General features: G+C 47.0%; 2 protein-coding genes across 2 annotated transcripts in view; one reads left to right on the top strand and one right to left on the bottom strand.

Moving 5' to 3' along the window:
• Positions 1–24,146, bottom strand: part of rspo4 (R-spondin 4) — a gene marked incomplete at both ends in the record, with an annotated part of 101,227 nt that extends 77,081 nt beyond the window's left edge. The window contains one exon of the mRNA XM_084315934.1: positions 24,062–24,146. Within this exon, the coding sequence (XP_084172060.1) occupies positions 24,062–24,146 (85 nt within the window). The remainder of the gene's footprint in view (positions 1–24,061) is intronic.
• The window catches only part of LOC311231231 (histone H3.2), a gene marked incomplete at its 3' end in the record, with an annotated part of 410,556 nt that overhangs the window by 143,246 nt on the left and 240,692 nt on the right, over positions 1–26,618 (top strand). The gene's annotated exons all lie outside the window — the stretch shown is intronic.

The raw sequence follows: 26,618 nt of genomic DNA, 5'->3' as shown, positions 1-26,618 counted from the left end.
GTCTTCTACCCACCACCAGAAACCATCCATGTCCCTCAGCCTGGCTGGATGTTTTGGGAGAGTCTGTTCTCCGCTACACAACCTGATCCTAGACGATGACGAAGTTCAGCTGGCTCCACCAAGGCGAAGAGGCATTCAACAGGCATTCATACAAAGCATCCTCCCCTCATCCACGCCAAAGATCCTATGAGTACACCTCAACCATCCTTCTAGACATTATAGAATACACAATGCCTCCCCAATTATTTATTCATCATAGAAGACTAAACTCGGCACTGAAATTGGCATGGTTTTGGTTGAGCCAATGACCACTTGATTCCTGCAGGGACCACCCACACTCAACATGTGTGATTCAGTATTGCCTTGCCATCTCTTCCCAGGTGGCAATTTATTTTAACAAAAAGAATATCACTTACAGCAACTTTAATCTGCTGAATCCCCTCAACCAGCTGCTGCTGTGTTCACTGTATCAGCTGACCTTTCCTTTACCACTGCCCCCTCAACCCGAGCTCTGCGAGATTTGTCTTCATGTGCTTCTCCCGTGCCCTGATAATGTCCGACTAAAGACATTATGTCGAGTGAACCTTGTTTTAAAAGGGTCAGCTCATCCACCATGCCTGGATCATAATCAGCCACATCCCTCTTAGCCTAGTGCCCTTTTACAAAGCCCAGACCCACCCCTCTCCATGCAGCAAGGTTGTACAGCTTATACCCCTGCAGAGGCACAACAAAATTACTCAAGTGTCAACTCTTATTGTGTCAAGTTATTCAGAGTTGGGAACATTTTATTTGCCTTTAGAGCATGCTGTGGGAGTCTCGTTTTATGGGAAAACAGCTGCAGAAAAGCACAAACAAAGTGTTTTTTGACAGTATTTGTTTCGTCAAAGAGAAATTACACTGTGATGCTATTTTTCCCTGTTTTCTTTGTTAAAATATTTGTTTTCATATTCTTTAAAATACACGACTGTTGATTACATTAAGGGGAGAATATATTTTTTATTAATATTTAAAATATTATAAATATGCATTTCTCTGCATGGATTCATGTTAGTACACCTTACAAAATAGAATGCCTCCCAGGCCTACAAAGACACAGACGATGCCTGATCTTGTCCTTAGCCTCTGAGACATAAGTCATGTCTTTTGAAAGGCTTACTGTCATGGTTTGCTTATCATTTAGAGCAGTGGTTCTCAACTGGTCTAGCCTCGGGACCCAACATTTTCCTTAGTCATTAAGTCGCGACCCAAAATTTTGAACCACTATGATTTATGTAAAAAAAGAAAATATTTGCAGTAATACGCAATCTTTCAAAACATGAAATAAACACAAAAAAGTGCAACAAAAGTGCAACTATTGCTAAAAACCCAATGAAATAAAAGAATAATAAATAATATATGCTTCTTAGCAGATTTATTAGCTTAACATAACATACCTAAGTTTGGGGGAACTAATGGGATAACTGGGGTTGCAACAAAAGTGCAACTAGGGCTAAAAACCCAATGAAATAAAATAATATGCTTCTTAGCAGATTTCTTAGCTTAACATAACAGACATACATACAGTAAGTTTGGGGGACCTAATGGGATAACTGGGGTTGCAACAAAAGTGCAACTAGGGCTAAACACCCAATGAAATAAAATAATAATAATAATAATAATAATAATAATAATAATAATAATAATAATAATAATAATAATAATAATAATAATAATAATAATAATAATAATAATAATAATAATAATAATAATAATAATAATAATAATAATAATAATAATAATAATAATAATAATAATAATAATAATAATAATAATAATATTAATATTAATATTAATATTAATAATAATAATAATAATAATAATAATAATAATAATAATAATAATAATAATAATAATAATAATAATAATAATAATAATAATAATAATAATAATAATAATAATAATAATAATAATTATGCTTCTTAGCTTAACATAACAGACCGACAGTAAGTTTGGGGGAACTAATGGGATAACTGGGGTTGCAACAAAAGTGCAACTAGGGCTAAAAACACAATGAAATAAAATAATAACAATAAATAACATATCCTTCTTAGCAGACTTCTTAGCTTAACATCCCAGGGAACTAATGGGATAACTGGTGGTAGACAAAGCAACTCTGAGGTTGTGCTCAATGTCCAATCTGTTTATCTGCTTTGTCTTCAGCTGGACCAGAGCTGAGAAGCCACTTTCACAAAGATAGGTAGTGCAACAAAAAAATTGGATGTGTGTTAAAAAAAAAAGTAATTTTTTTTTATTTTTTTTTATCTTTTTTATATATATTTTTTTTAACACACACATCCACGACCCACTCAAAATGGCCCCGCGACCCACTTTTGGGTCGCGACCCACCAGTTGAGAAACACTGCTCTAGAGGGCCCACATGTGGGCCGTTGCATGTAACCTGTTGAAACTTGCAGGAACCCTGTCTGTCAACATCCACCTTCAGTGAGACCATAACACCTGCCCATCATGAAGATGACGTGTCACCCACCCACCTCTACAAGCAGCAGTATCACCACAACCACTAAAGGTTTGACCTCACAAGACAAGTGTCATAGGCCATACCCCACATGTGGTATCAAGGGGACCAATACAGGTCAAAGATATTGTTTCCCCCCAAAATACAGCAAACATTCGGTTAGCACAGACTCAGTCTTCTGTTTGATATTATAAAAAAAATTAATATGATGAATAAAGATTCAAGATTCAAGAGGTTTATTTGTCATATATACATACCAGGGCATACAGTGAAATGCGGGTGGTCATGCCCGCATCGATTGTGCAATAATACGAATAATAAAATAGACATAACAAACAGGTAATAAGAAGACATAAGATGTGCATGATAAAAATAGACATGCTAAATGCCTCGTAGTTAAAGAAAGCTTGAATTTCGGACTTCTTTATTACATCTCTCCCATCCTCCCCAATTTTGTAATGCACCAGCCACCACTGACACACACACTGGGGGATGTTTTAAAAATAAAATGTTTGCTTCACCAAAAAATGCGGTCAGCAGCCGCCACTGGTGTGGAGCACTTTTGTGGTCTATATGTATATTTATCCTTGTACACCCGTGGGCCTTACCCACTATCTACTGTCTGCTTCATGTGTGCTGTGAGAATGTTCAATTCACTTTAACCACTTGTTGTCTTCACTAGTTTTGTTATTTTTTACTAGTGGGATTTATTTATTTATTTGTGCAGATTTTTCTTTTTTATTATTGTTTTTCTCCGGGCAGTCCGGCAGAGAGAGAGAGGAAGTATGGGAGATAGAGGGGGAAGACATTCGGCAAAGGTCGCCGGGTCCGGGAGTCAAACCCGGGACCGCCGTGTTGCACTGCAGCACTGTACGTGGTGCACCACCCTGGCACCCCGACTAGTGGGATTCTTTACTCATTAAGTCAGGGGGGGAGTGGGGGGTAATGGGTATTTGACTATCCTCATAAACGCACCAGTGTCCTGGGTCTGCTGAGGAGGAAGGGAATAGACTTAGCTCTTCTTAATGAGACCCACCTTATGATGACTGATGTGGCAAGACTGGCAAACCAGTTATATCATGTAATATCTTCATCCTCCACTAGCAACAAAAACGAGAGGTGTCGCTATAGTGACAAGACGTAATTTAGTTATCAGGGTGTTGGATAACGATGGCAAAAGTTGAAAAATCACACAAATTTCATTGTATGCTCCTAACACATTTGATGCAGATTTTCATTTTTTTTTATAATTTTTTAGCATTTTTACAGCTTTTATTGGCCACGCAGGACCGACAGAGGAGAGGGCGAACGGGAGGAGAGGTGGGGAGGACATGCGACAAATAACGACGGGAGCTGGGATCGAAACCGGGTCGGCCGTGTAGGTGCGCGAGGCACTATGGTATGCGCCACGAGGGCGCCCCTTGATGCAGATTTTTTATAAAACAATCACTAGGATAATGTTGGAACTCCATGACTACGCATTTATTGTGGCAACTTTAATACGTGCTGGGATTCAACGATTGACAGATCTGGAACCTCAGAGACATAAGTCAAAAACAATCCTCCGCTGCCCTTCGGGCCCGGGCCCGTGATACTAGTCTAACGGACCTATGGCGCCTAGTTAAAGGACTATTCCTGCCTCTCTGCCAGACACAATACTTTCTCCAGGATTTACTATTTATCCTCTTCTCCCAATCTATTCGACAGCTTCGATGTCTTGCTATTACCCATGGCCCTCTCTGATCATAAAGGTATTTCTTTCACAGCATCGTTTGGTAAACTGACCACAAGGGCCCCAAAATGGCGATTGAATTCATCTTTATTAAAAAACAAAGACTTTTGTACAGAGTTCAAAGAAAAACGTACAGAATTTTTGAGAATGAATATTGACACAGTAAAATAACCTAGAATTGTATGGAACGCAGTAAAGGGTTTTATCAGAAGTCATACCACACTTTTCACTTCCAACTAACATAAAGCACAGTGAACGTGAACATTTTGAAACGTCAAAATTACAAATAAATTCTATTCTTAGACAGCGCGCCAAGTTTTTAATACACAGTACATGTTGTGAAGGGCCAGATTAAACCGAATATATATATTTATTTATATATATATATTTAATTGTATTTGTATATTCTCTAATATTCCCTGATATCCCTTGTATATTCCTTGTACAATATGCATTGAATATCCATTCTAGCCTACTGAACATCCCATAATAGTCTCCATTCTACTATTGGTCGAGACCTTGGTGCCAGGCTGCCATACCCCTCAGACCCAGTTCAAACGTACCGCTCAACATGTACGAACAAGTCCTAGTTCCACGTAGGAATCTGGCTACCGCACCACTAATGGGACTATTTGTTCATAGTGCGTATATATACTGCGCTACTAAAGTAGGACTTCCTTTTCAGTCCAGTTTCTTACCCTCCAATAGAGTCACAGACGTAAAGCCTCCCCGCGACGCCACGTGTGGGAGTAAGGCCAAGTTCGGCTTACCATCGGTATTGAGACATCGTGTATATTAATATTTGAATAGTCATATTTGGCACTATATCGTCGAGTTGGACGTAGTCTATTAAGCTAATAATAGTCTGTTAATATATAGTGCTTCGTGCGGTGAGAATACTACCGTAGTCAGTACCCCATCGTTTCGGGCAGAGAACTGGCTGCTTATCCAGGGTGGTTGACCCCACGTGAAGCTGCACCCGAGGAGCCCCAGAGCCTACGAGCGAGTGGACCTGTATACCGGATTATTCTACCGACGACAGCCCGCCTTCCCAGGCACGGATTATGCTTTGTATACGTTGATTATTCCATGGATAAAGACCCCCGACACTGCCGTGTGTTGGAACCCCCCCCACTGGAGAGGACGCAAGGTGAGGAGACGCTCTGCAAGACGAGGTCGCTTCACGTCTCTCCTCCGTGGACCGGAGGACGCCGGCCCACAAAGAGTCCACCTGCTTTCATCTGTGGTCCAAGGATCGCCGGCGCATTGAACGGCACTACAGTGGGTTCACCTGGGATACCCTTGGCCGGATGAGGCAGCCGGATTCTACCCCCCCCCCCCTCCTACTCCTGTCGGCTTACAAGCGACCGGATTAACCCCCCCCCTAGTGTGTCCAGTCTATAATCATTAAAGTATCATTGCTGTTATTCCTTAAACTATTCCAGGTCGTATATGTACCACCTGCGCCTTCAGAGATTGGACATTCTCTATTGATATACCGACGAATACTCTTGCCATAAAAGTGCATACTAATTCCCATTCATAAATGTGATTGATTTGATTAAGTGCTTGCTCTACACACCATCGCTGTGTAGAAATAAAGACCTATTTCTAATTCGTACATTTGTGTTGGATCCATTTCATCTACGTGACAGTGTTCATCATAATATATTTATGCCGAGTACTGGGTGGCCGAATATTAAGTACAAAGGTAGTGGTAGTAAGTATCATATCTAGTAATACAGTCAGGGAATTGTACCCCTCAGTTACAATTGGTCCTTCGAGCCGGATGGTAATTAGTGTAATATTAATATAGTGTTATTAATATTGAAATGGCCTATGATGAACACTCCACGAAACGATCCTCCTAACCAACGCCCGCAGCGCGAACGACGGCTCCCTCAGTACTTAGAGGCTTACGCTGTCAGTCAACAACCTAGTCTTCTACTAACAGTAAACGCGGTAAGACCAGAAAGTAAAAGTATGTCTAACCCCAACGCCCAGACTACCCCGACCATAGAGGCCCCTACGGGTTCTAATGTAACTGACCAAGTTCACGGTGGGGACCAGTGGGAACCAGACATGACTTCACACCCCGCCAGTACTGAAGAAGTAGTCCCCGATGAGTCCCGGGAGGAATACAACGCTACCGAGAGAGAACTTGGCACGGAAGAAGACGGGGAGAGCACCGTGGAGATAGAGCTCCAAGGCTCCGCAAGGAGTACCCCGAGGGAAGGCTCCCCTATACAACCGCCTTCTCCCAGCGAGGCAGAGAGGACCCTACAGCAGGCTTTCCTCATCAGCCTGAACGCCGCTGCTGAACGCGACCGACTGCAGATCCAGCAGCGGAGCGAAGAAGAGCATATACGTCTAGAAATAAGACGCATTCAGAGAGAAGAGAATGTGGCCCGAGACCGAGCAGACAGCCAGCGAGCAGCTGCTGGTGCTCTACGGGACGCAGAGCGCGACAGACAGCAAGTGCAACTAATAGAACAGCTGATCAGACGGACAACACCCTCTCCCTCCGCCAGAGGCTCCAGGAACTCGTCTAGACACACCTCCAGGGCGGCATCCCCTAGCCGAGTAAACAACCCTGAACTTGACCAACAGACGAGGTCTATACCCCCCACAGACCACCTCCCCCCACCGGTCCAAGCGAGACCTAGCAACCGGGAAGGAGCAGCATATCCTGTGGAGAGGCTAAACCAGAGACTACAAGCACTGGATGACCTAACTGAAGACGAAGAGGAAGAGGAGGAGAACCACGCCCGACGACAGCACAGTACTCTACCGGACCAGGAGGTCCGGTACAGCCCAGGCTATACTCCCGCGGAGCTGCGCTACAGACCCCCGACTCTATACACGGGTGAGCACGACGCACGACCCGCACCGAGGAACAGCACCTGGACAAGCGGGCCATGGTACACTGCCGGTACCAGCCCATACCAAGGAGCGGGAGGAGACTCGCCTAGGAGGCCTCTCCCCCAACGCTCGCCGATGTATCCACAGTCAGCGTCATACATTGGCACGCCTATGGTACCCGACTTCACCCAAGAGAACCGGGCCCAGTATACAGAACTCCGCATGTGTCTGGAGACCATGTTGGTGGATGTATTGGATGAACGCCATAAATACGCCATCCTACTGAAGCACGTAAAGGTACCCCGCGCACATAATATAGCGCTCGCCTACGCGACTTCCACCACCCCATACACAGCAGCGCTGGTAGCATTGGACCAGAGGTATGGGCGCATATGGGATTACGTGATCCAGGAGATCCGACACATCGACCGCTTACCCCCAGCAATAGACAATCGAGCACTGGACGACCTGTCCATCAGAGTGCAGTCCCTGGTAGGGATGTTGGGAGCGCAGAGAGAGAAGGGGAGGCATGAACTTTACACCAACTCAAATGTGGAAAGGATCTTGGAGAAGCTGCCGCCCGCTCGACAGGAGCGTTTTAGGCGGCAGAGAGACCACCGAGACCCGAATGGCCCCGAACCGAACCTCCTCGATCTAGCAGACTTCCTGGCGAGAGAAGTCAGCAGCCTACGGCTAGATACATTCGGACGGAGCACCCCTGGCTCCAGAGAAGGAACCAGACGACTAAATGATGGAAGAAGATCGGTGACTGTGATGCACCAATCGGAGTCAGTACCGAGCAGCAGGAGCCACAGTACCCCCTCCAGAACGGAGAAGTGGAAGATAGTGTGCCCCTACTGTGAGAAAGAACACTGGCTAGCGCAATGTGACTCCTTCCCCAAGCTGAACGCGGAGGAAGCAAGTCAATGGATAAAGTCCAACAAGCGCTGTTTTCGCTGTGCGCGCTCACACATGGCAGCCGAATGCCGCTTAAAGAAAAGGTGCACCAAGTGCGATGGAGCCCATCTGGACATACTTCACGACAGTAACAGACGGCGCCCTTCACCCGCACCATCCAGCAGCAAAGCGAGCGTCATGTACATCGATCCCGCCAGCAGCAGTGGAGCCCGAGTACTCCTAAAAGTAGTGCGTGTGACACTAAGCTACCAGAATAAAGTCCTGGACACTTACGCCGTCCTCGATGACGGGTCAGAGAAGACCCTGCTGCTCGCCTCCGCTGCGGCCCAGCTAGGGCTGCGGGGAAGCGAAACCCAAATGACAATTCGGACAATAAGACGAGATTTGAAGACGATAAAGGGCGAGAATGTCTCATTCTCTATCGCAGCAAGCGGCCAGCCTGAGCGACGGTACCAGATTACAGACGCTTTCACCAGCCAAGAAATAGGACTGTCGCGGTACACATACCCCGTCGCCAAGCTGATGGAGAAATATGTACATCTGCGCAAGCTACCGATCCCGCTCATAGACAATGCTATGCCGACCCTGTTGATAGGCTCCGACCATGCAGACCTCATTGTCCCGATAGACCGGGTTCATACCGGACCCCGAGGCTGTCCTGCAGCAGTCGAGACCCGTTTGGGATGGACTCTCCAAGGCCCGCTCGCCAAATCTCTCAACCGAAGTACAGCCACTAGATGTCTCCACTCCCGAGTCACAGAGGGAGAAACCGCACTCCTGCAACACGTAGACCGGTTATGGACCTTGGAACAAATGCCCTTTAAGAACGGAAAGAAAGACATTCGCTCTAAAGATGACATTTACGCCATTCACCTCCTCGAGACAGGGACCAAGAGAGTCCCGGTCAACGGCGTGTTGAGATACGCCATGCCACTCCTGCGGCGAGAAGGAATGCCTACTTTCCACGCCAAGACAGACGCCACAGAACGGTACCTGCTGAACACGGAGCGGCGCTTAGCCAAGAACCCCGCCCAAGAGAGTGTATACCGCGCTGAGATTGAGAAGCTCATCACAGCGGGACACGTCACAAAGATGGACATTAAAGAGGCTGACCAGACCACTGAATCGTGGTACGTGCCTCACCACAAGGTCCATCACAACGGTAAAGACCGCATAGTATTTAACTGCAGCTACCAGATCGGATCCCAAAATCTGAATAAAGAGTTACTGCCCGGTCCCACACTCGGCCCCTCCCTACTCGGCGTTCTACTCCGCTTCCGCCAGGAAAAGGTGGCCATCAGCGGGGACATTAAAGGAATGTTCCTGCAGGTGAGATTAGTAGAGGAGGACAAGCCCCTGTTACGGTTCCTATGGAGAGAGAAGCCAGGAGATGAGCACCCAGCCATCTACCAATGGGAAGTCCTCCCCTTCTGAACGACGTGCAGCCCCTGCTGTGCTACATTTGCACTACAGAAACATGTAGCAGAGGACCCAGCAGCGGACGAAGAGGTCCGACACAGCGTAAAGAACAGCTTCTACGTAGACAACTGTCTACAAAGCCTTTCAACCCAGGAAGAAGCCGAGGCTCTCCTGATTAAACTCCGCGCCTCATTGATCAAAGGCGGCTTTGATCTCAGGCAGTGGGCCAGCAGCGATCCGCAAGTACTGCGCAGCCTCACCTCCGAGGACAAGGCAGCCAGCAGCGAGACCTGGATGGCTACAATCCCGGGAGAAGCCCAGGAGATGACCCTGGGATTGGTGTGGCGATTCAAAACAGATTCGCTTCACTACAGACACAAGCCCCTGACTACGGAGCAGGGAAGGCCGGCGGCGGCGCCGACCACCAGACGGAGTGTGTACACAACACTCGCCCGACAATATGACCCGCTAGGATGTATTCTACCGTACACCACCAGGGCAAAAATGATTGTACGAGCATTGTGGGACAAGGACCAGGGCTGGGACGACCCCATTCCCGCACACCTTGCATCCACCTGGAGAGAGTGGGAGATGGAGCTCCACTCACTCCCAGGCGTTAATATGCGCCGAAGCTACTTCCCACCCACGGTGAGGCCAGAGACATGTAAAATGGACTTACACGTCTTCAGTGACGCCTCAGAGGTCGCATACGGATCAGTAGCCTACTTGCGGGCCCAAGAAAGGGGGGGAGAGATCTACACAGCATTTGTCCTCGCCCGCTCGAGAATAGCCCCACGCAAGCAACAATCTATCCCACGCCTAGAGCTCTGCGCAGCCCTAGCCGGAGCGCACCTAGCCACGCTCATCCAACGTGAGCTCACCATACCGGTGTCTAGAACAATCCTGTGGTCAGATTCCACGACAGTACTCGCCTGGATCAAATCGGACTCATGCAAGTACAAAGTCTTCGTGGGAGTCAGAGTCACCGAGATTCAAGACTTAACCAAAGAGTTAACGTTGATACAAAACAGAACCCAGCTGACGTCATCACCCGGGGAATGCCCCTAGATGACCTCACCCGTCGCAATGTCTACAGTGACGGCCCCGCATTCCTAAAACTCCCGGAAGGACAGTGGCCCATGCCTATCCCGAGGGAAGCAAGTCCAGAGGAGGTGGAAAATAAGAAGCCTGTGTTCTGTGGATTGAGCACTGTTATCTCCGCAGACCCCAACACACTCCTGATGGGGCGGCTAGATCCTGCATTACCCCAGACAATGTACCGGCCTGAAGAAGCGAACGGCCGACGAATGTGGAGGTACAGCCAAGTATTAGCCGACAAGTTTTGGAGCAGTTTCCTACTACACTACCTACTGTCTCTACAGACCCGCCAGAAGTGGGTAAAGGAGAGAGACAATTTGACAGAAGGAACAGTCGTCATGATTATTGATCAATCACTGCCCAGAGCTATGTGGCCGGCCGGCCGCGTAAGCAAAGTGATCACCGGTGCCGACGGCAAGGTCCGAGCAGCTGAAGTGCTTGTCCAGGGTCGCACTTACACCCGTCCCGTGGCGAGGCTCATAGAACTGCCCCGACTCCCAGACACAATCGATGATGACCATGACCCTATAACCCTATGACTTTGTGAAGTTGACTGACCCCTACAGCAAACCCTTATGTGTAAATAGACAACGCGATTAATCTGTCTCTGTTTAACTGATTAGGTCTGGGACCAATCAGGGGGTGGCTGTTGTGAAGGGCCAGATTAAACCGAATATATATATTTATTTATATATATATATTTAATTGTATTTGTATATTCTCTAATATTCCCTGATATCCCTTGTATATTCCTTGTACAATATGCATTGAATATCCATTCTAGCCTACTGAACATCCCATAATAGTCTCCATTCTACTATTGGTCGAGACCTTGGTGCCAGGCTGCCATACCCCTCAGACCCAGTTCAAACATACCGCTCAACATGTACGAACAAGTCCTAGTTCCGCGTAGGAATCTGGCTACCGCACCACTAATGGGACTATTTGTTCATAGTGCGTATATATACTGCGCTACTAAAGTAGGACTTCCTTTTCAGTCCAGTTTCTTACCCTCCAATAGAGTCACAGACGTAAAGCCTCCCCGCGACGCCACGTGTGGGAGTAAGGCCAAGTTCGGCTTACCATCGGTATTGAGACATCGTGTATATTAATATTTGAATAGTCATATTTGGCACTATATCGTCGAGTTGGACGTAGTCTATTAAGCTAATAATAGTCTGTTAATATATAGTGCTTCGTGCGGTGAGAATACTACCGTAGTCAGTACCCCATCGTTTCGGGCAGAGAACTGGCTGCTTATCCAGGGTGGTTGACCCCACGTGAAGCTGCACCCGAGGAGCCCCAGAGCCTACGAGCGAGTGGACCTGTATACCGGATTATTCTACCGACGACAGCCCGCCTTCCCAGGCACGGATTATGCTTTGTATACGTTGATTATTCCATGGATAAAGACCCCCGACACTGCCGTGTGTTGGAACCCCCCCCCCTGGAGAGGACGCAAGGTGAGGAGACGCTCTGCAAGACGAGGTCGCTTCACGTCTCTCCTCCGTGGACCGGAGGACGCCGGCCCACAAAGAGTCCACCTGCTTTCATCTGTGGTCCAAGGATCGCCGGCGCATTGAACGGCACTACAGTGGGTTCACCTGGGATACCCTTGGCCGGATGAGGCAGCCGGATTCTACCCCCCCCCCCTTCCTACTCCTGTCGGCTTACAAGCGACCGGATTAACCCCCCCCCTAGTGTGTCCAGTCTATAATCATTAAAGTATCATTGCTGTTATTCCTTAAACTATTCCAGGTCGTATATGTACCACCTGCGCCTTCAGAGATTGGACATTCTCTATTGATATACCGACGAATACTCTTGCCATAAAAGTGCATACTAATTCCCATTCATAAATGTGATTGATTTGATTAAGTGCTTGCTCTACACACCATCGCTGTGTAGAAATAAAGACCTATTTCTAATTCGTACATTTGTGTTGGATCCGTTTCATCTACGTGACAGTGTTCATCATAATATATTTATGCCGAGTACTGGGTGGCCGAATATTAAGTACAAAGGTAGTGGTAGTAAGTATCATATCTAGTAATACAGTCAGGGAATTGTACCCCTCAGTTACAGTACAAGATACAATTACTACTTCCATGGGGCTAGACCTAGCCATTTACTCGCAATGAGAATCCGTGCTAGCAATACATTTTCAGATATTCCCTCAATCAAAACACAACAAGGGGTATTCACGAAAAAAAGATGAATGACACCTTTAGATCACATCTATATAGTTCAGAATAATTTTTTATCAAACCCGTATGGGATTTATCATTGGGAAAATGTATTATCGGCTATTGTAATAATTCTGCCTCATGAACATTGGCAAGCTAATTATTTTACGATTAATTGCGAATTGTTTCATGTTGAGCTATAGATTGTGGATGAATGACAGAAAGGTACATCATGCCAATGTTCATGCTTTATTTGTTTTAAACAACACGATTTAGAAATGTGTCCATTGGAAATACATACAATTTCAAGCGAGGTGGACCGGCTGGAAACAATAATGACGTAACCACTACACCTCCCTATAGAGGAGGAGAGGAGCGGATATAGAGGAGTAAAGAAAAGAGGATATAGAGGAGGAGATATAGAGGAGATTATATAGAGGGGATGATATAGAGGAGAGGATATAGAGGAGGATAGGAGAGAGGAAGAGGAGATAAGAGGAGAGTATATAGAGGAGAAGAGAGGATATAGAGAAGAGGAGAGGAGAGAAGAGGAGAGGCTATAGAGGAGAAGAGAGGATATAGAGGAGAGGAGAGGAGAGAAGAGGAGAGGATATAGAGGAGAAGATATAGAGGAGAAGAGAGGATATAGAGGAGAAGAGAGGATATAGAGGAGAAGAGAGGATATAGAGGAGAGGAGAGGAGAGGATATAGAGGAGAAGAGAGGATATAGAGGAGGAGAGGATATAGAGGAGAGGAGAGGATATAGAGGAGATGAGAGGATATAGAGAAGGAGAGGATATAGAGGAGATGAGAGGATATAGAGGAGATGAGAGGATATAGAGGTGAAGAGAGGATATAGAGGAGGAGAGGAGAGGATATAGAGGGGGAGAGGATATAGAGGGGAGGAGAGGATATAGAGGAGGAGAGGATATAGATGAGAGGAGAGGATATAGAGGAGGAGAGGATCTAGATGAGAGGAGATGATATAGAGGAGAGGATATAGAGGAGGAGAGAGGATATAGAGGAGAGGAGAGAGGATATAGAGGAGAGGAGAGGATATAGAGGAGGAGAGGAGAGGATATAGAGGAGAGGAGAGGATATAGATGAGAGGAGAGGATATAGAGGAGGAGAGGAGAGGATATAGAGGAGAAAAGAGGAGAGAGAATGAGACCTGGGGGCAGGACCGGAGGAGAGGCATATAGAGAGATGAGTTGTGACAGCAGGTCAAACTGACATGCCCACCGCAAGCATTTGACCCGTTTGCCTAAAAGTGGTGTCTAGCTTCTAGCCGTCACAACTCATTAACTTGAAATTGTCTGGAATTCATGGGCATTTTATACCACATTGACACGCTGTTTAAACTCAAGGTAAAAGCTATCAGCCTTCCCTACCAGAGAACACTACCAGGAGTTATATCTCCGACAAGGTCCAATGGTGTTCAAACCATAGGAATTTAACATTTATGTTTAAGAATCAATCTCATGCCTGCCAAATGGTGAGACCTGGATCTATTTCCCGGCTGTGGTTATAATATCATGTGACACAGGTAGGAAAGCTTTTTTTTGTCCCACTAACCTCAGTGGCTTTAAAGATTTCCTTTTCACATTTTGAGTCAAACCAGAACCTAAAGGAAAACTCACCGGCCACAGATGGCATTTGAATGAAGTGCTGAAAAACTGAAATTCAACAGTATTTTCTAAAATCTTGTATAATGACGTGTTCTAACATTCTAATACCATCATACCGCCCCCTTAAAGCTGCTATAGATAACATTTGTATATAGAGTAATCTTTTATTTTATAATTTTTAGAGCTTGTGTTGTAGGGAGGGTGTTGTAGCAGCAACACACCACTTGTCTGGAGGGTGTTGTAGCAGCGACACACCACGTGTCTGGAGGGTGTTGTAGCGACACGCCACGTGTCTGGAGGGTGTTGTAGCGACACACCACGTGTCTGGAGGGTGTTGTAGCAGCAACACACCACGTGTCTGGAGGGTGTTGTAGCAACACACCACGTGTCTGGAGGGTGTTGTAGCAGCAACACACCACGTGTCTGGAGGGTGTTGTAGCAACACACCACGTGTCTGGAGGGTGTTGTAGCAGCAACACACCACGTGTCTGGAGGGTGTTGTAGCAACACACCACGTGTCTGGAGGGTGTTGTAGCAACACACCACGTGTCTGGAGGGTGTTGTAGCAGCAACACACCACGTGTCTGTGGAGGGTGTTGCAGCGACACACCACGTGTCTGGAGGGTGTTGTAGCAGCAACACACCACGTGTCTGGAGGGTGTTGTGGCAACACACCACGTGTCTGGAGGGTGTTGTAGCAGCAACACGCCACGTGTCTGGAGGGTGTTGTAGCAGCAACACACCACGTGTCTGGAGGGTGTTGTAGCAGCAACACACCACGTGTCTGGAGGGTGTAGCAGCAACACACCACGTGTCTGGAGGGTGTTGTAGCAACACACCACGTGTCTGGAGGGTGTAGCAGCAACACGCCACGTGTCTGGAGGGTGTTGTAGCAGCAACACGCCACGTGTCTGGAGGGTGTTGTAGCAGCAACACACCACGTGTCTGGAGGGTGTTGTAGCAACACACCACGTGTCTGGAGGGTGTTGTAGCAGCAACACGCCACGTGTCTGGAGGGTGTTGCAGCAACACACCACGTGTCTGGAGGGTGTTGTAGCAGCAACACACCACGTGTCTGGAGGGTGTTGTAGCGACACACCACGTGTCTGGAGGGTGTTGTAGCAGCAACACACCACGTGTCTGGAGGGTGTTGTAGCAGCGACACACCACATGTCTGGAGGGTGTTGTAGCGACACGCCACGTGTCTGGAGGGTGTTGTAGCAACACACCACGTGTCTGGAGGGTGTTGTAGCAACACACCACGTGTCTGGAGGGTGTTGTAGCAGCAACACACCACGTGTCTGGAGGGTGTTGTAGCAGCAACACACCACATGTCTGGAGGGTGTTGTAGCAGCAACACACCACGTGTCTGGAGGGTGTTGCAGCAACACACCACGTGTCTGGAGGGTGTTGTAGCAGCAACACACCACGTGTCTGGAGGGTGTTGTAGCAGCAACACACCACGTGTCTGGAGGGTGTTGTAGCAGCAACACACCACGTGTCTGGAGGGTGTTGTAGCAGCAACACACCACGTGTCTGGAGGGTGTTGCAGCAACACACCACGTGTCTGGAGGGTGTTGTAGCAGCAACACACCACGTGTCTGGAGGGTGTTGTAGCAGCAACACACCACGTGTCTGGAGGGTGTTGTAGCAGCAAAACACCACGTGTCTGGAGGGTGTTGCAGCAACACACCACGTGTCTGGAGGGTGTTGTAGCAGCAACACGCCACGTGTCTGGAGGGTGTTGTAGCGACACACCACGTGTCTGGAGGGTGTTGTAGCAGCAACACGCCACGTGTCTGGAGGGTGTTGTAGCAGTGACACACCACGTGTCTGGAGGGTGTTGTAGCAACACACCACGTGTCTGGAGGGTGTTGTAGCAGCAACACACCACATGTCTGGAGGGTGTTGTGGCAACACACCACGTGTCTGGAGGGTGTTGTAGCAGCAACACGCCACGTGTCTGGAGGGTGTTGTAGCAGCAACACATCACGTGTCTGGAGGGTGTTGTAGCAGCAACACACCACGTGTCTGGAGGGTGTTGTAGCAGCAACACACCACGTGTCTGGAGGGTGTAGCAGCAACACACCACGTGTCTGGAGGGTGTTGTAGCAACACACCACGTGTCTGGAGGGTGTAGCAGCAACACGCCACGCGTCTGGAGGGTGTTGTAGCAGCAACACGCCACGTGTCTGGAGGGTGTTGTAGCAGCAACACACCACGTGTCTGGAGGGTGTTGTAGCAGCAACACACCACGTGTCTGGAGGGTGTTGTAGCAACACACCACGTGTCTGGAGGGTGTTGTAGCAGCAACACACCACGTTTCTGGAGGGTGTAGCAGCAACACACCACGTGTCTGGAGGGTGTAGCAGCAACACACCACGTGTCTGGAGGGTGTTGTAGCAGCAACACACCACGTGTCTGGAGGGTGTTGTAGCAGCAACACGCCATGTGTCTGGAGGGTGTTGTAGCAGCAACACACCATGTGCCTGGAGGGTGTTGTAGCAGCAACACACCACGTGTCTGGAGGGTGTTGTAGCGACACACCACGTGTCTGGAGGGTGTTGTAGCAGCAACACACCACGTGTCTGGAGGGTGTTGTAGCAGCGACACACCACGTGTCTGGAGGGTGTTGTAGCGACACGCCACGTGTCTGGAGGGTGTTGTAGCAACACACCACGTGTCTGGAGGGTGTTGTAGCGACACGCCACGTGTCTGGAGGGTGTTGTAGCAGCGACACACCACGTGTCTGGAGGGTGTTGTAGCAACACACCACGTGTCTGGAGGGTGTTGTAGCAGCAACACACCACGTGTCTGGAGGGTGTTGTAGTAGCAACACACCACGTGTCTGGAGGGTGTTGTAGCAGCAACACACCACGTGTCTGGAGGGTGTTGTAGTAGCAACACACCACGTGTCTGGAGGGTGTTGTAGCAGCAACACACCACGTGTCTGGAGGGTGTTGTAGCAACACACCACGTGTCTGGAGGGTGTTGTAGCAGCAACACACCACGTGTCTGGAGGGTGTTGTAGCAACACACCACGTGTCTGGAGGGTGTTGTAGCAACACACCACGTGTCTGGAGGGTGTTGTAGCAACACACCACGTGTCTGGAGGGTGTTGTAGCAGCAACACACCACGTGTCTGGAGGGTGTTGTAGCGACACGCCACGTGTCTGGAGGGTGTTGTAGCGACACACCACGTGTCTGGAGGGTGTTGTAGCAACACACCACGTGTCTGGAGGGTGTTGTAGCAACACACCATGTGTCTGGAGGGTGTTGTAGCAACACACCACGTGTCTGGAGGGTGTTGTAGCAACACACCACGTGTCTGGAGGGTGTTGTAGCGACACGCCACGTGTCTGGAGGGTGTTGTAACTTGTAGCAACACGCCACGTGTCTGGAGGGTGTTGTAGCAGCAACACACCACGTGTCTGGAGGGTGTTGTAGCAGCAACACACCACGTGTCTGGAGGGTGTTGTAGCAGCAACACACCACGTGTCTGGAGGGTGTAGCAGCAACACACCACGTGTCTGGAGGGTGTTGTAGCAACACACCACGTGTCTGGAGGGTGTAGCAGCAACACGCCACGCGTCTGGAGGGTGTTGTAGCAGCAACACGCCACGTGTCTGGAGGGTGTTGTAGCAGCAACACACCACGTGTCTGGAGGGTGTTGTAGCAGCAACACACCACGTGTCTGGAGGGTGTTGTAGCAACACACCACGTGTCTGGAGGGTGTTGTAGCAGCAACACACCACGTTTCTGGAGGGTGTAGCAGCAACACACCACGTGTCTGGAGGGTGTAGCAGCAACACACCACGTGTCTGGAGGGTGTTGTAGCAGCAACACACCACGTGTCTGGAGGGTGTTGTAGCAGCAACACGCCACGTGTCTGGAGGGTGTTGTAGCAGCAACACACCATGTGCCTGGAGGGTGTTGTAGCAGCAACACACCACGTGTCTGGAGGGTGTTGTAGCGACACACCACGTGTCTGGAGGGTGTTGTAGCAGCAACACACCACGTGTCTGGAGGGTGTTGTAGCAGCGACACACCACGTGTCTGGAGGGTGTTGTAGCGACACGCCACGTGTCTGGAGGGTGTTGTAGCAACACACCACGTGTCTGGAGGGTGTTGTAGCGACACGCCACGTGTCTGGAGGGTGTTGTAGCAGCGACACACCACGTGTCTGGAGGGTGTTGTAGCAACACACCACGTGTCTGGAGGGTGTTCTAGCAGCAACACACCACGTGTCTGGAGGGTGTTGTAGTAGCAACACACCACGTGTCTGGAGGGTGTTGTAGCAGCAACACACCACGTGTCTGGAGGGTGTTGTAGTAGCAACACACCACGTGTCTGGAGGGTGTTGTAGCAGCAACACACCACGTGTCTGGAGGGTGTTGTAGCAACACACCACGTGTCTGGAGGGTGTTGTAGCAGCAACACACCACGTGTCTGGAGGGTGTTGTAGCAACACACCACGTGTCTGGAGGGTGTTGTAGCAACACACCACGTGTCTGGAGGGTGTTGTAGCAACACACCACGTGTCTGGAGGGTGTTGTAGCAGCAACACACCACGTGTCTGGAGGGTGTTGTAGCGACACGCCACGTGTCTGGAGGGTGTTGTAGCGACACACCACGTGTCTGGAGGGTGTTGTAGCAACACACCACGTGTCTGGAGGGTGTTGTAGCGACACACCACGTGTCTGGAGGGTGTTGTAGCAACACACCACGTGTCTGGAGGGTGTTGTAGCAACACACCACGTGTCTGGAGGGTGTTGTAGCGACACGCCACGTGTCTGGAGGGTGTTGTAACTTGTAGCAACACACCACGTGTCTGGAGGGTGTAGAAATCCCTGCCTGGCTAACCCAAGAGTACGTTTGATATGAATTAAAGCACATTTAGAGAACAAAGACAGGTCCTGAGAGCGGCTGAGAGGGACGTATAGAAAGTCACGCCTCACTGCTGACATCGACACATATCACAACCTCTTGTTAACATTCTCCGAAACCATTACTAATGCCAAAGCTTCTTTCTTTCACCATAGGATCGAGGCCTCTGCCAAGAACCTTCGCAAACTGCATGCTACCATGTCCTCCCTCCTCACCCCCCCCCCCCCCCACCCCCCCCTCCCTCATCTTTCTCTGCCAAAGACTTTGCAATCTTCTTTGAGGAAAAAGTGGAGAACATCCGCAGCTCATTCTAGCTCGTGTTCCCATTGTGACATCGTCGAGGAAAAGCAACTCCAGAACGGCGTGTTGTTAGGCTTGTTAATCGGATGGACTTTAAACCCCGGCCAAATAAATGGCAAGGAGCACCTGTGTCATTTTTCTCCAGCGACTAAATCACATTTCGGACCGACTGCCGGATCCACACAAAGACTAGACAAATACCCCATTTTCCACAATATGTCCCCCTTTAAAACACGTGAGGCTCAGGGGATGATTGAGAGGGGATGATTGAGAGAGGATCTCAGACAGCGGGTGGCTGCTATACACCTTCCTGACTCTGGAAACAACCGCTTTCTAAAACAGGACCATCTGTTCCAGCCCACAGGTGGCCTTATGGTTCAAGGGGCCTGTTTCAAGATCAAATATGCCCCCCACTCCCCCCCCACTCCCCGCATACAGGAGAATGTAAAACGCGCCTTAGACTTAAACTGAAACACACACAAGCAAACGTATCCTGTATCAATATGTGCAAATTCACTCTCTCTCTGACTTAAATGTGTAAATGCAAGAAATTCTCTCTTTCTCAAACACATGCACACACATCCACGCACACACACATGCACGCACACACACATACTGTACAAGCGATTATCAAACTGAGGGCTGCAAGCAAATGGGGAAGAGCAAGGCTGTTTTCGGCTCACTTGTCAGCCCTAAAACCTTACTGCATACAGTGACAACATATACCAAATGAAACAGCTCATTATGAGGTGTCTATAGATATAAGCATTATATTCTACCCCTCACCGAGAATAACAATAGGAAGCCAATGAAAATGTAATGTTTTAGCCCGGTAAGCTAGCTACTGTGTCAAACTCACCACAACGTAGCTCAATTAGACCCTGGAGATTTCCCTTACTTGGTTTGTGTCAAGCAGTGTTCATTTTGTCAACGAAAATGATGACGAAAGATGTTCGTCAACGAAGGTTTTTTTCATAACGACAACAAGACGTGACGTCACGTTATTGACGACCATGTGACGCTAACGTGACTAAATAGTTAATTAAATATCGTTGACCACAACTGAGGACACAAAAATGTAATTTACAAAAACCAGGATGAAATTTCTCTTCATGTATGTTGATATTGTTGACTAAAACAAGACGAGACAAAATAATTATAACTTTTCTTAATGCCATCGTACCGACAGAGCAGTGTGGCAGCTGACGGGGAGCTCTGTGTTATTAGCATTAGCTGAAGAGCTATCTGAAAAGCTAGTTTTAGCTTAACGTTACCTTGGCTAAAGTTGGGGCTATTCATAATCCAGCTGCAGACCTGCAAGCAAAGTACAGCAAGTTGGCAAAGGAGTATTCCAAGGTAAATCACTTTTTCACCAGTAATGTTAATTGTTTGTATTTCCATCTAGCTCGCGTTAACTGATAGCTCATGCTAACGTGGCTAACTGATCGACTTCTCCCACACATGCACGCAATTAATGACATAATGTGGACAGCCATACCGGTGACAATGTTTAGCTTTTAGTGCCAAATGATAAGAGTCTGAGGCGGAGTCTCAAAAGAGAATGTTGAATATTTATTTTGCATTAAAAATCACAACAGAGCCTCTGCTACTAAGTTAGCTAACTCTAACAGAGCCTTCTGGTAGCAAGTGCAACAACGTATAGCGTCCGTGCGGAACCAATGTGCCAACAACCTTTCCGTGGGTGAACTCATTGAGCATAGTTGTCATTAATGATACTAATACTAATCTAACCAATCACCTGTAGTTGAATAAATACCATTACTTTCTAGTTATTACTAAAAAACAGTATATATAAAACAGTAGCTGTAAAAAAGAAAAAAATAGTTTTATAATTTATATAATATAATTGTATTGTATTTTTATTTTTTTTAAATGTATGCACTGGTATCGGATCAGTATAACCAAACCTAGACCACCTCTAACTCTAACCCCTAACCAGACCTAGAGTCTAGACCATCTCTAACTCTAACCCCTAAGTTAGGGTTGTGACTTAGAGGTGGTCTAGGTCCGGATAGGGGTTAAGAGTTGGTCTAGCCCTTTACATCCATCTATCTAAATAATAATAATAAATTATAATGAATGCTTAACTACCCCTAAGTTACCCTAACCAGACCTAGACCACCTCTAACTCTAACCACTAACCAGACCTCTTCCATGTGGCACTTTAACACTGACCTCAGAATGTGATTTTATATAATGTTTTTATGCAAGCAGATTGCAATCAGTGTGTACTACTACTAGTACTACTGTGTGTTCTGTTTACTTAGTCCTGTTGTTATAGAATAAACCGCTGCCAGCAGGCAGCAGCCCAGCACTGACCATCACCAACCCTAACTTAGGGGTTAGAGGTGGTCTAGGTCTGGTTAGGGGTTAGAGTCAGAGGTGGTCTAGGTCTGGGTAATAGGGGCCATAACCAGACCTAGACCATCTCTAACTCTAACCCCTAACCAAACCTAGACCACCTCTAAATCTAACCAGACCTCTTCCATCACCATGTGGCACTTTACACCAACCTCAAAATGTGATTTATCATTTGATATGTTTTTATGCAAGCAGATTGCAATCAGATTGCTACTGTGTGTACTATACACACTACTATTGTTGTTGTTACACTGTTACTGCTGTTACTGTTATTTAATATTGATCAAATAAACCGCTGCCAGCTGAGCAAGGCAAGAAGAGATAATGTATCTTATTAAGTTATTTCTCCATTCACAGATCGACAGCGCACCCTTCCTGTGTATCACTTGTGCCGCCGACTCAGATTCCCCTAGGTTAAAAAATAAATACGCAATTTAAATCAGAATATGTTCCATGTTGACTATTTCTGACTTCTGACAAGTTTTTTTCCATTAACTAAAAATAGACAAAAATGTCATCCGTTTTCGTCGACTAAATCTAGACTAAAACAAAAAAGACAAAATTGAGACAAAAATGTACTAAGACTAAAATGCTCAGACATTTAGTTGACTAAAACTGACTAAACGAAAAATAAATGAAGATGACTAAATATGATGAAAACGAAAAAGGAGCACTTGACACATGTCCTGATGAATTGAAAATGGGGGACCCTGATGTAAACAAGACGAAAGTCTTTCTCTGGTCTGCATCCCCTTAACAATTGTGTGTATTGAGCTGTACTGTATTGTACCCATTCTGCAATCTGTTAATAAAGTTTTCAATCAATCAATCAATCAATCAATCAATCAATCAATCAATCAATCAATCAATCAATCAATCACTAAGACTAAAACTAAAATGAAAATAGCTGCCAAAATTAACACTGGTGTCAAGAGCAAGGTTTCTTCTACAAGACTTTGTCAATGAACATCATTCTGTGTTGATGATTCAAGCATTTCCTTATGATTCAAGCACCAGCCATAGATATATATAACTAGATGGTGCAAGGCGGAGTCTCCAGCGTAGTTCACCGGCGGCCATCTTGTCACAGGCAGCACGCCCACTCATAACATGAATGTCTATGGTGCATGTACTATTGAAATAACCATAGCTTGCCAAATCTTTCAACCGATTTACAAACGGTTTGGTTTATTACAAACGTTATTAACGTGGCTATGATTCAGGATGCTTGGACATGTTGAAATAATTTTCATATGAAAGTCCATTATAAGTATGCAGTGTGATAACGACATCTCTGACGTTTATAAACAAACCAAACCGTTTGAAAATCGGCAAGATGGCCACCATGTGGCAACGTCGGTCTCCATTGGCCGGCAGCGTGGGTGAGTCATCTAGCCTTTATCTATGTCTATGGCACCAGCTCCCCACAGAGACAGTGAGTGCATGTTGTGTCAATCCAGGGTGCGTTTGCTTCGTCAGTCCGGGGCCCTGCTAGCAGGCGGGGCCTGTTTCAGTTTAAACGTGTGAAACATGGATAAGACCGATGTGTTGGATACTCTACTGTAGAAAAATAACTCTTTGAATATGTTTTGATGCATGGAAATGTAATTATATTATCTAAAGTCATTTTTATTACATTTTATCGATTTACACCGTTTTTTATTTGTGTAAACTACTGTGTTGATGTTGCTAGGAGGCAGAGGAGCCAGGAAACAAGCATCTCACTGTAAAAGGATGGGGGGGGGGGGGGGGGGCGGGAGTGATTAATACACTTGAAACTTGATTCTAAATTATGATATTGCAATTCTAGCCTTAAAGGTAAATTCATGGTTGAATAAAGAGAAATATTGTAGTGATTTGTTCTTTCAGTTTTTTTTTAATACACCTTTATCTTTTTTAAATACCAGTAACATCTCCACATCATGCAACTTAAAATTATTTGCAACCACAAAAGTTGTCAATGACAACTATATAACCCCCAAAATAACCACGCTATTATAACCAGTAAAGGTCGTAAACTGGTCCTTTAAAGTCCATCACAATGTTACAGACACAAAAGGTCCATTTAAAACCTCAAATAGTCACGTATAAATAAAGTTTAAACCACAGAGGGGTGGATGTTGATGGAACTCACCTCTGGGTTTCTGCGCGCTGCCAGAGCCCATTCTGATCACATCACAAAGCAAAGTTGTCCAAATGGCAACGAGTCGCAAATGCATCTGGGTTTCCTGGGGCTCGCTTTACAGCGGCTTCAGTCTGCACGGTCTGTCTGGACGATCGAGGTCAACAATGAGGAGAGAGAGAGAGAGAGAGAGAGAGAGAGAGAGAGAGAGAGAGAGAGAGAGAGAGAGAGAGAGAGAGAGAGAGAGAGAGAGAGAGAGAGAGAGAGAGAGAGAGAGAGAGAGAGAGACTGGGGAGGGGAGGGGAAGATGAGGAACGGAGATGGGAGGAGAGGAGAGGACAAAAGATGAGCTGGTGGAAGAGGAGATAAGAGAGGAGATAAGTGGAGAGGAGAGGAGAGGAGATAAGAGAGGAGAGGAGAGGAGATAAGAGAGGAGATAAGTGGAGAGGAGAGGAGATAAGAGAGGAGAGGAGAGAGGAGATAAGAGGAGAGGAGAGGAGATAAGAGAGGAGAGGAGATGAGAGAGGAGATAAGAGGAGAGGAGAGGAGAGGAGAGGAGAGGAGAGAGAGGAGAGGAGAGGAGAGGAGAGGAGAGGAGAGGAGAGGAGAGGAGAGGAGAGGAGAGGAGAGGAGAGGAGAGGAGAGGAGAGGAGAGGAGAGGAGAGGAGAGGAGAGGAGAGGAGAGGAGAGGAGAGGAGAGGAGAGGAGAGGAGGAAGATGGGATGAGTAAGGTCCAGGAGGAGTAAAGCGAGAGAAAAAGAGAACCTCTGGTTTCACAGCAGGAACAGAGAGGCAGGGCCAACAAGTAGAAAAAAGAGAGCAGAAGAGAGGAGAAGAGAAGAGAAGAGAGAAGAGAGGAGAAGAAGAGAGGAGAAGAGGGGAGAAAAGAGGAGAAGCAAGGAGAGGAGAGGAGAAGAGAAAAGAGGAGAAGAGAGGAGAAGAGAGGAGAAGAGAGGAGAAAAGAGGAGAAGCTAGGAGAAGAGAGGAGAAGAGAGGAGAAAAGAGGAGAAAAGAGGAGAGCGAGGAGGAGAAGAGAGAAGAAAAGAGGAGAAGAGAGGAGAAGAGAGGAGAAGTGAGGAGAAGAGAGGAGAAGAGGAGAAGAGAGGAGAAGAGGAGAAGAGAGGAGAAGAGAAGAAAAGAGAAGAGAAGAGAAGAGAGGAGAAGAGAGGGGAAAAGAGGAGAAGCAAGGAGAAAAGAGGAGAAGATAAAAGAGGACAGGAGAGGAGAAGAGAAGAGAAGAGAAGAGAGGAGAAAAGAGGAGAGCGAGGAGGAGAAGAGAGGAAAAGAGAGGAGAAGAGAGGAGAAGAGAAGAGAAAAGAGGAGAAGAGAGGAGAAAAGAGGAGAAGAGAGGAGAGTCTGCCTCCTCAGACTGGCAGCAGAAGGGGAAACACACTACGCCGCCAAACGAGGCTTCTGACATCTTTAACCCTTTACGGCACGCGCTCACCCCACGTAATTGGTTCCAGATTTTCGGGTTACTCTGTCCCGCCAGAGGGAAAAGGAATCAGTGGTGTCGGTTTAGGGTGGTTACAGGTACTGTATGGTGTGTAGGGCGTCCACCTATCAGCCCAAATACCACGGAAATGTACCCGCTAGTACTGTAGGATCACAGTGTAGCTAAATAACTATTCACGGTAGTACTGTAGAATCACAGTGTAGCTAAAGAAATATTCACAGTAGTACTGTAGAACAGTCTCTCAGCAGTACCAACTAAACAGAAACATCAAAACCTGGCATGTTGTTTTGACTTATTGACACTCACTCCAGAAGAGCGCAGGTTCGCCTGTAGTACAATGCCCCTCGAGCAGTTGTGGAGTTCACTGCCTTGCTTTTTGGCACTTTGGCAGAGATGGTGGGTACTGTACCTGCCCACTGTGCCCAGTCACCAACACCCTGCTGGATCTGTTCCTCTCACATGACCTGTTTGCACTGAGGGGTTTTTAGTTGTTTATAGTTATTTAGTGAGACATTCAGGTAATATTGAGTGTATAGTAGTTCTTTACTGAGATTTCCAGGTAATACTTAGTGTATTTACTTACTGAGATATTCAGGTAATAGAATAGAATAGAATAGAATAGAATAGAATAGAATAGAATAGAATAGAATAGAATAGAATAGAATAGAATAGAATAGAATAGAATAGAATAGAATAGAATAGACTTTTAATTGTCATTGCACACAAGTATACAACGAAATTTCAGGGGAGCTCCCACAGACCGTAGTACAATATATACATACATGAAACACATAACACTGTACATATAACAGAATATTTTTTATAATAAAGTGCATGATGAGCGGTAACATAGTGGTTATCAAGTCCAGGTAAAGTGCATGGTGCATGTGAGGGGACAGTCAATGAGAGTTTAACAGTCTGACTGCTTGGGGGAAAAAGCTGTTCATAAGTCTTGAACTCTTGGCATGTATGGACCGGTATCTCCTCCCTGAGGGAAGGAGCTGGAAGAGGTGATGTGCTGGATGAGACTGGTCCTTGATAATACACTTGGAGCGGTGGAGGCAGCGGGAGGTGAAGACGGAGGTGATGTTTGGTAGAGGAGTCCCGACGATC

Source organism: Notolepis coatsorum (assembly GCF_963971535.1).
Source record: "Notolepis coatsorum genome assembly, chromosome: 6".
Taxonomy (NCBI): domain Eukaryota; kingdom Metazoa; phylum Chordata; class Actinopteri; order Aulopiformes; family Paralepididae; genus Notolepis; species Notolepis coatsorum.
Note: the sequence above shows the minus strand (reverse complement) of the source record. Positions and strands in the feature narration are given on the sequence as shown.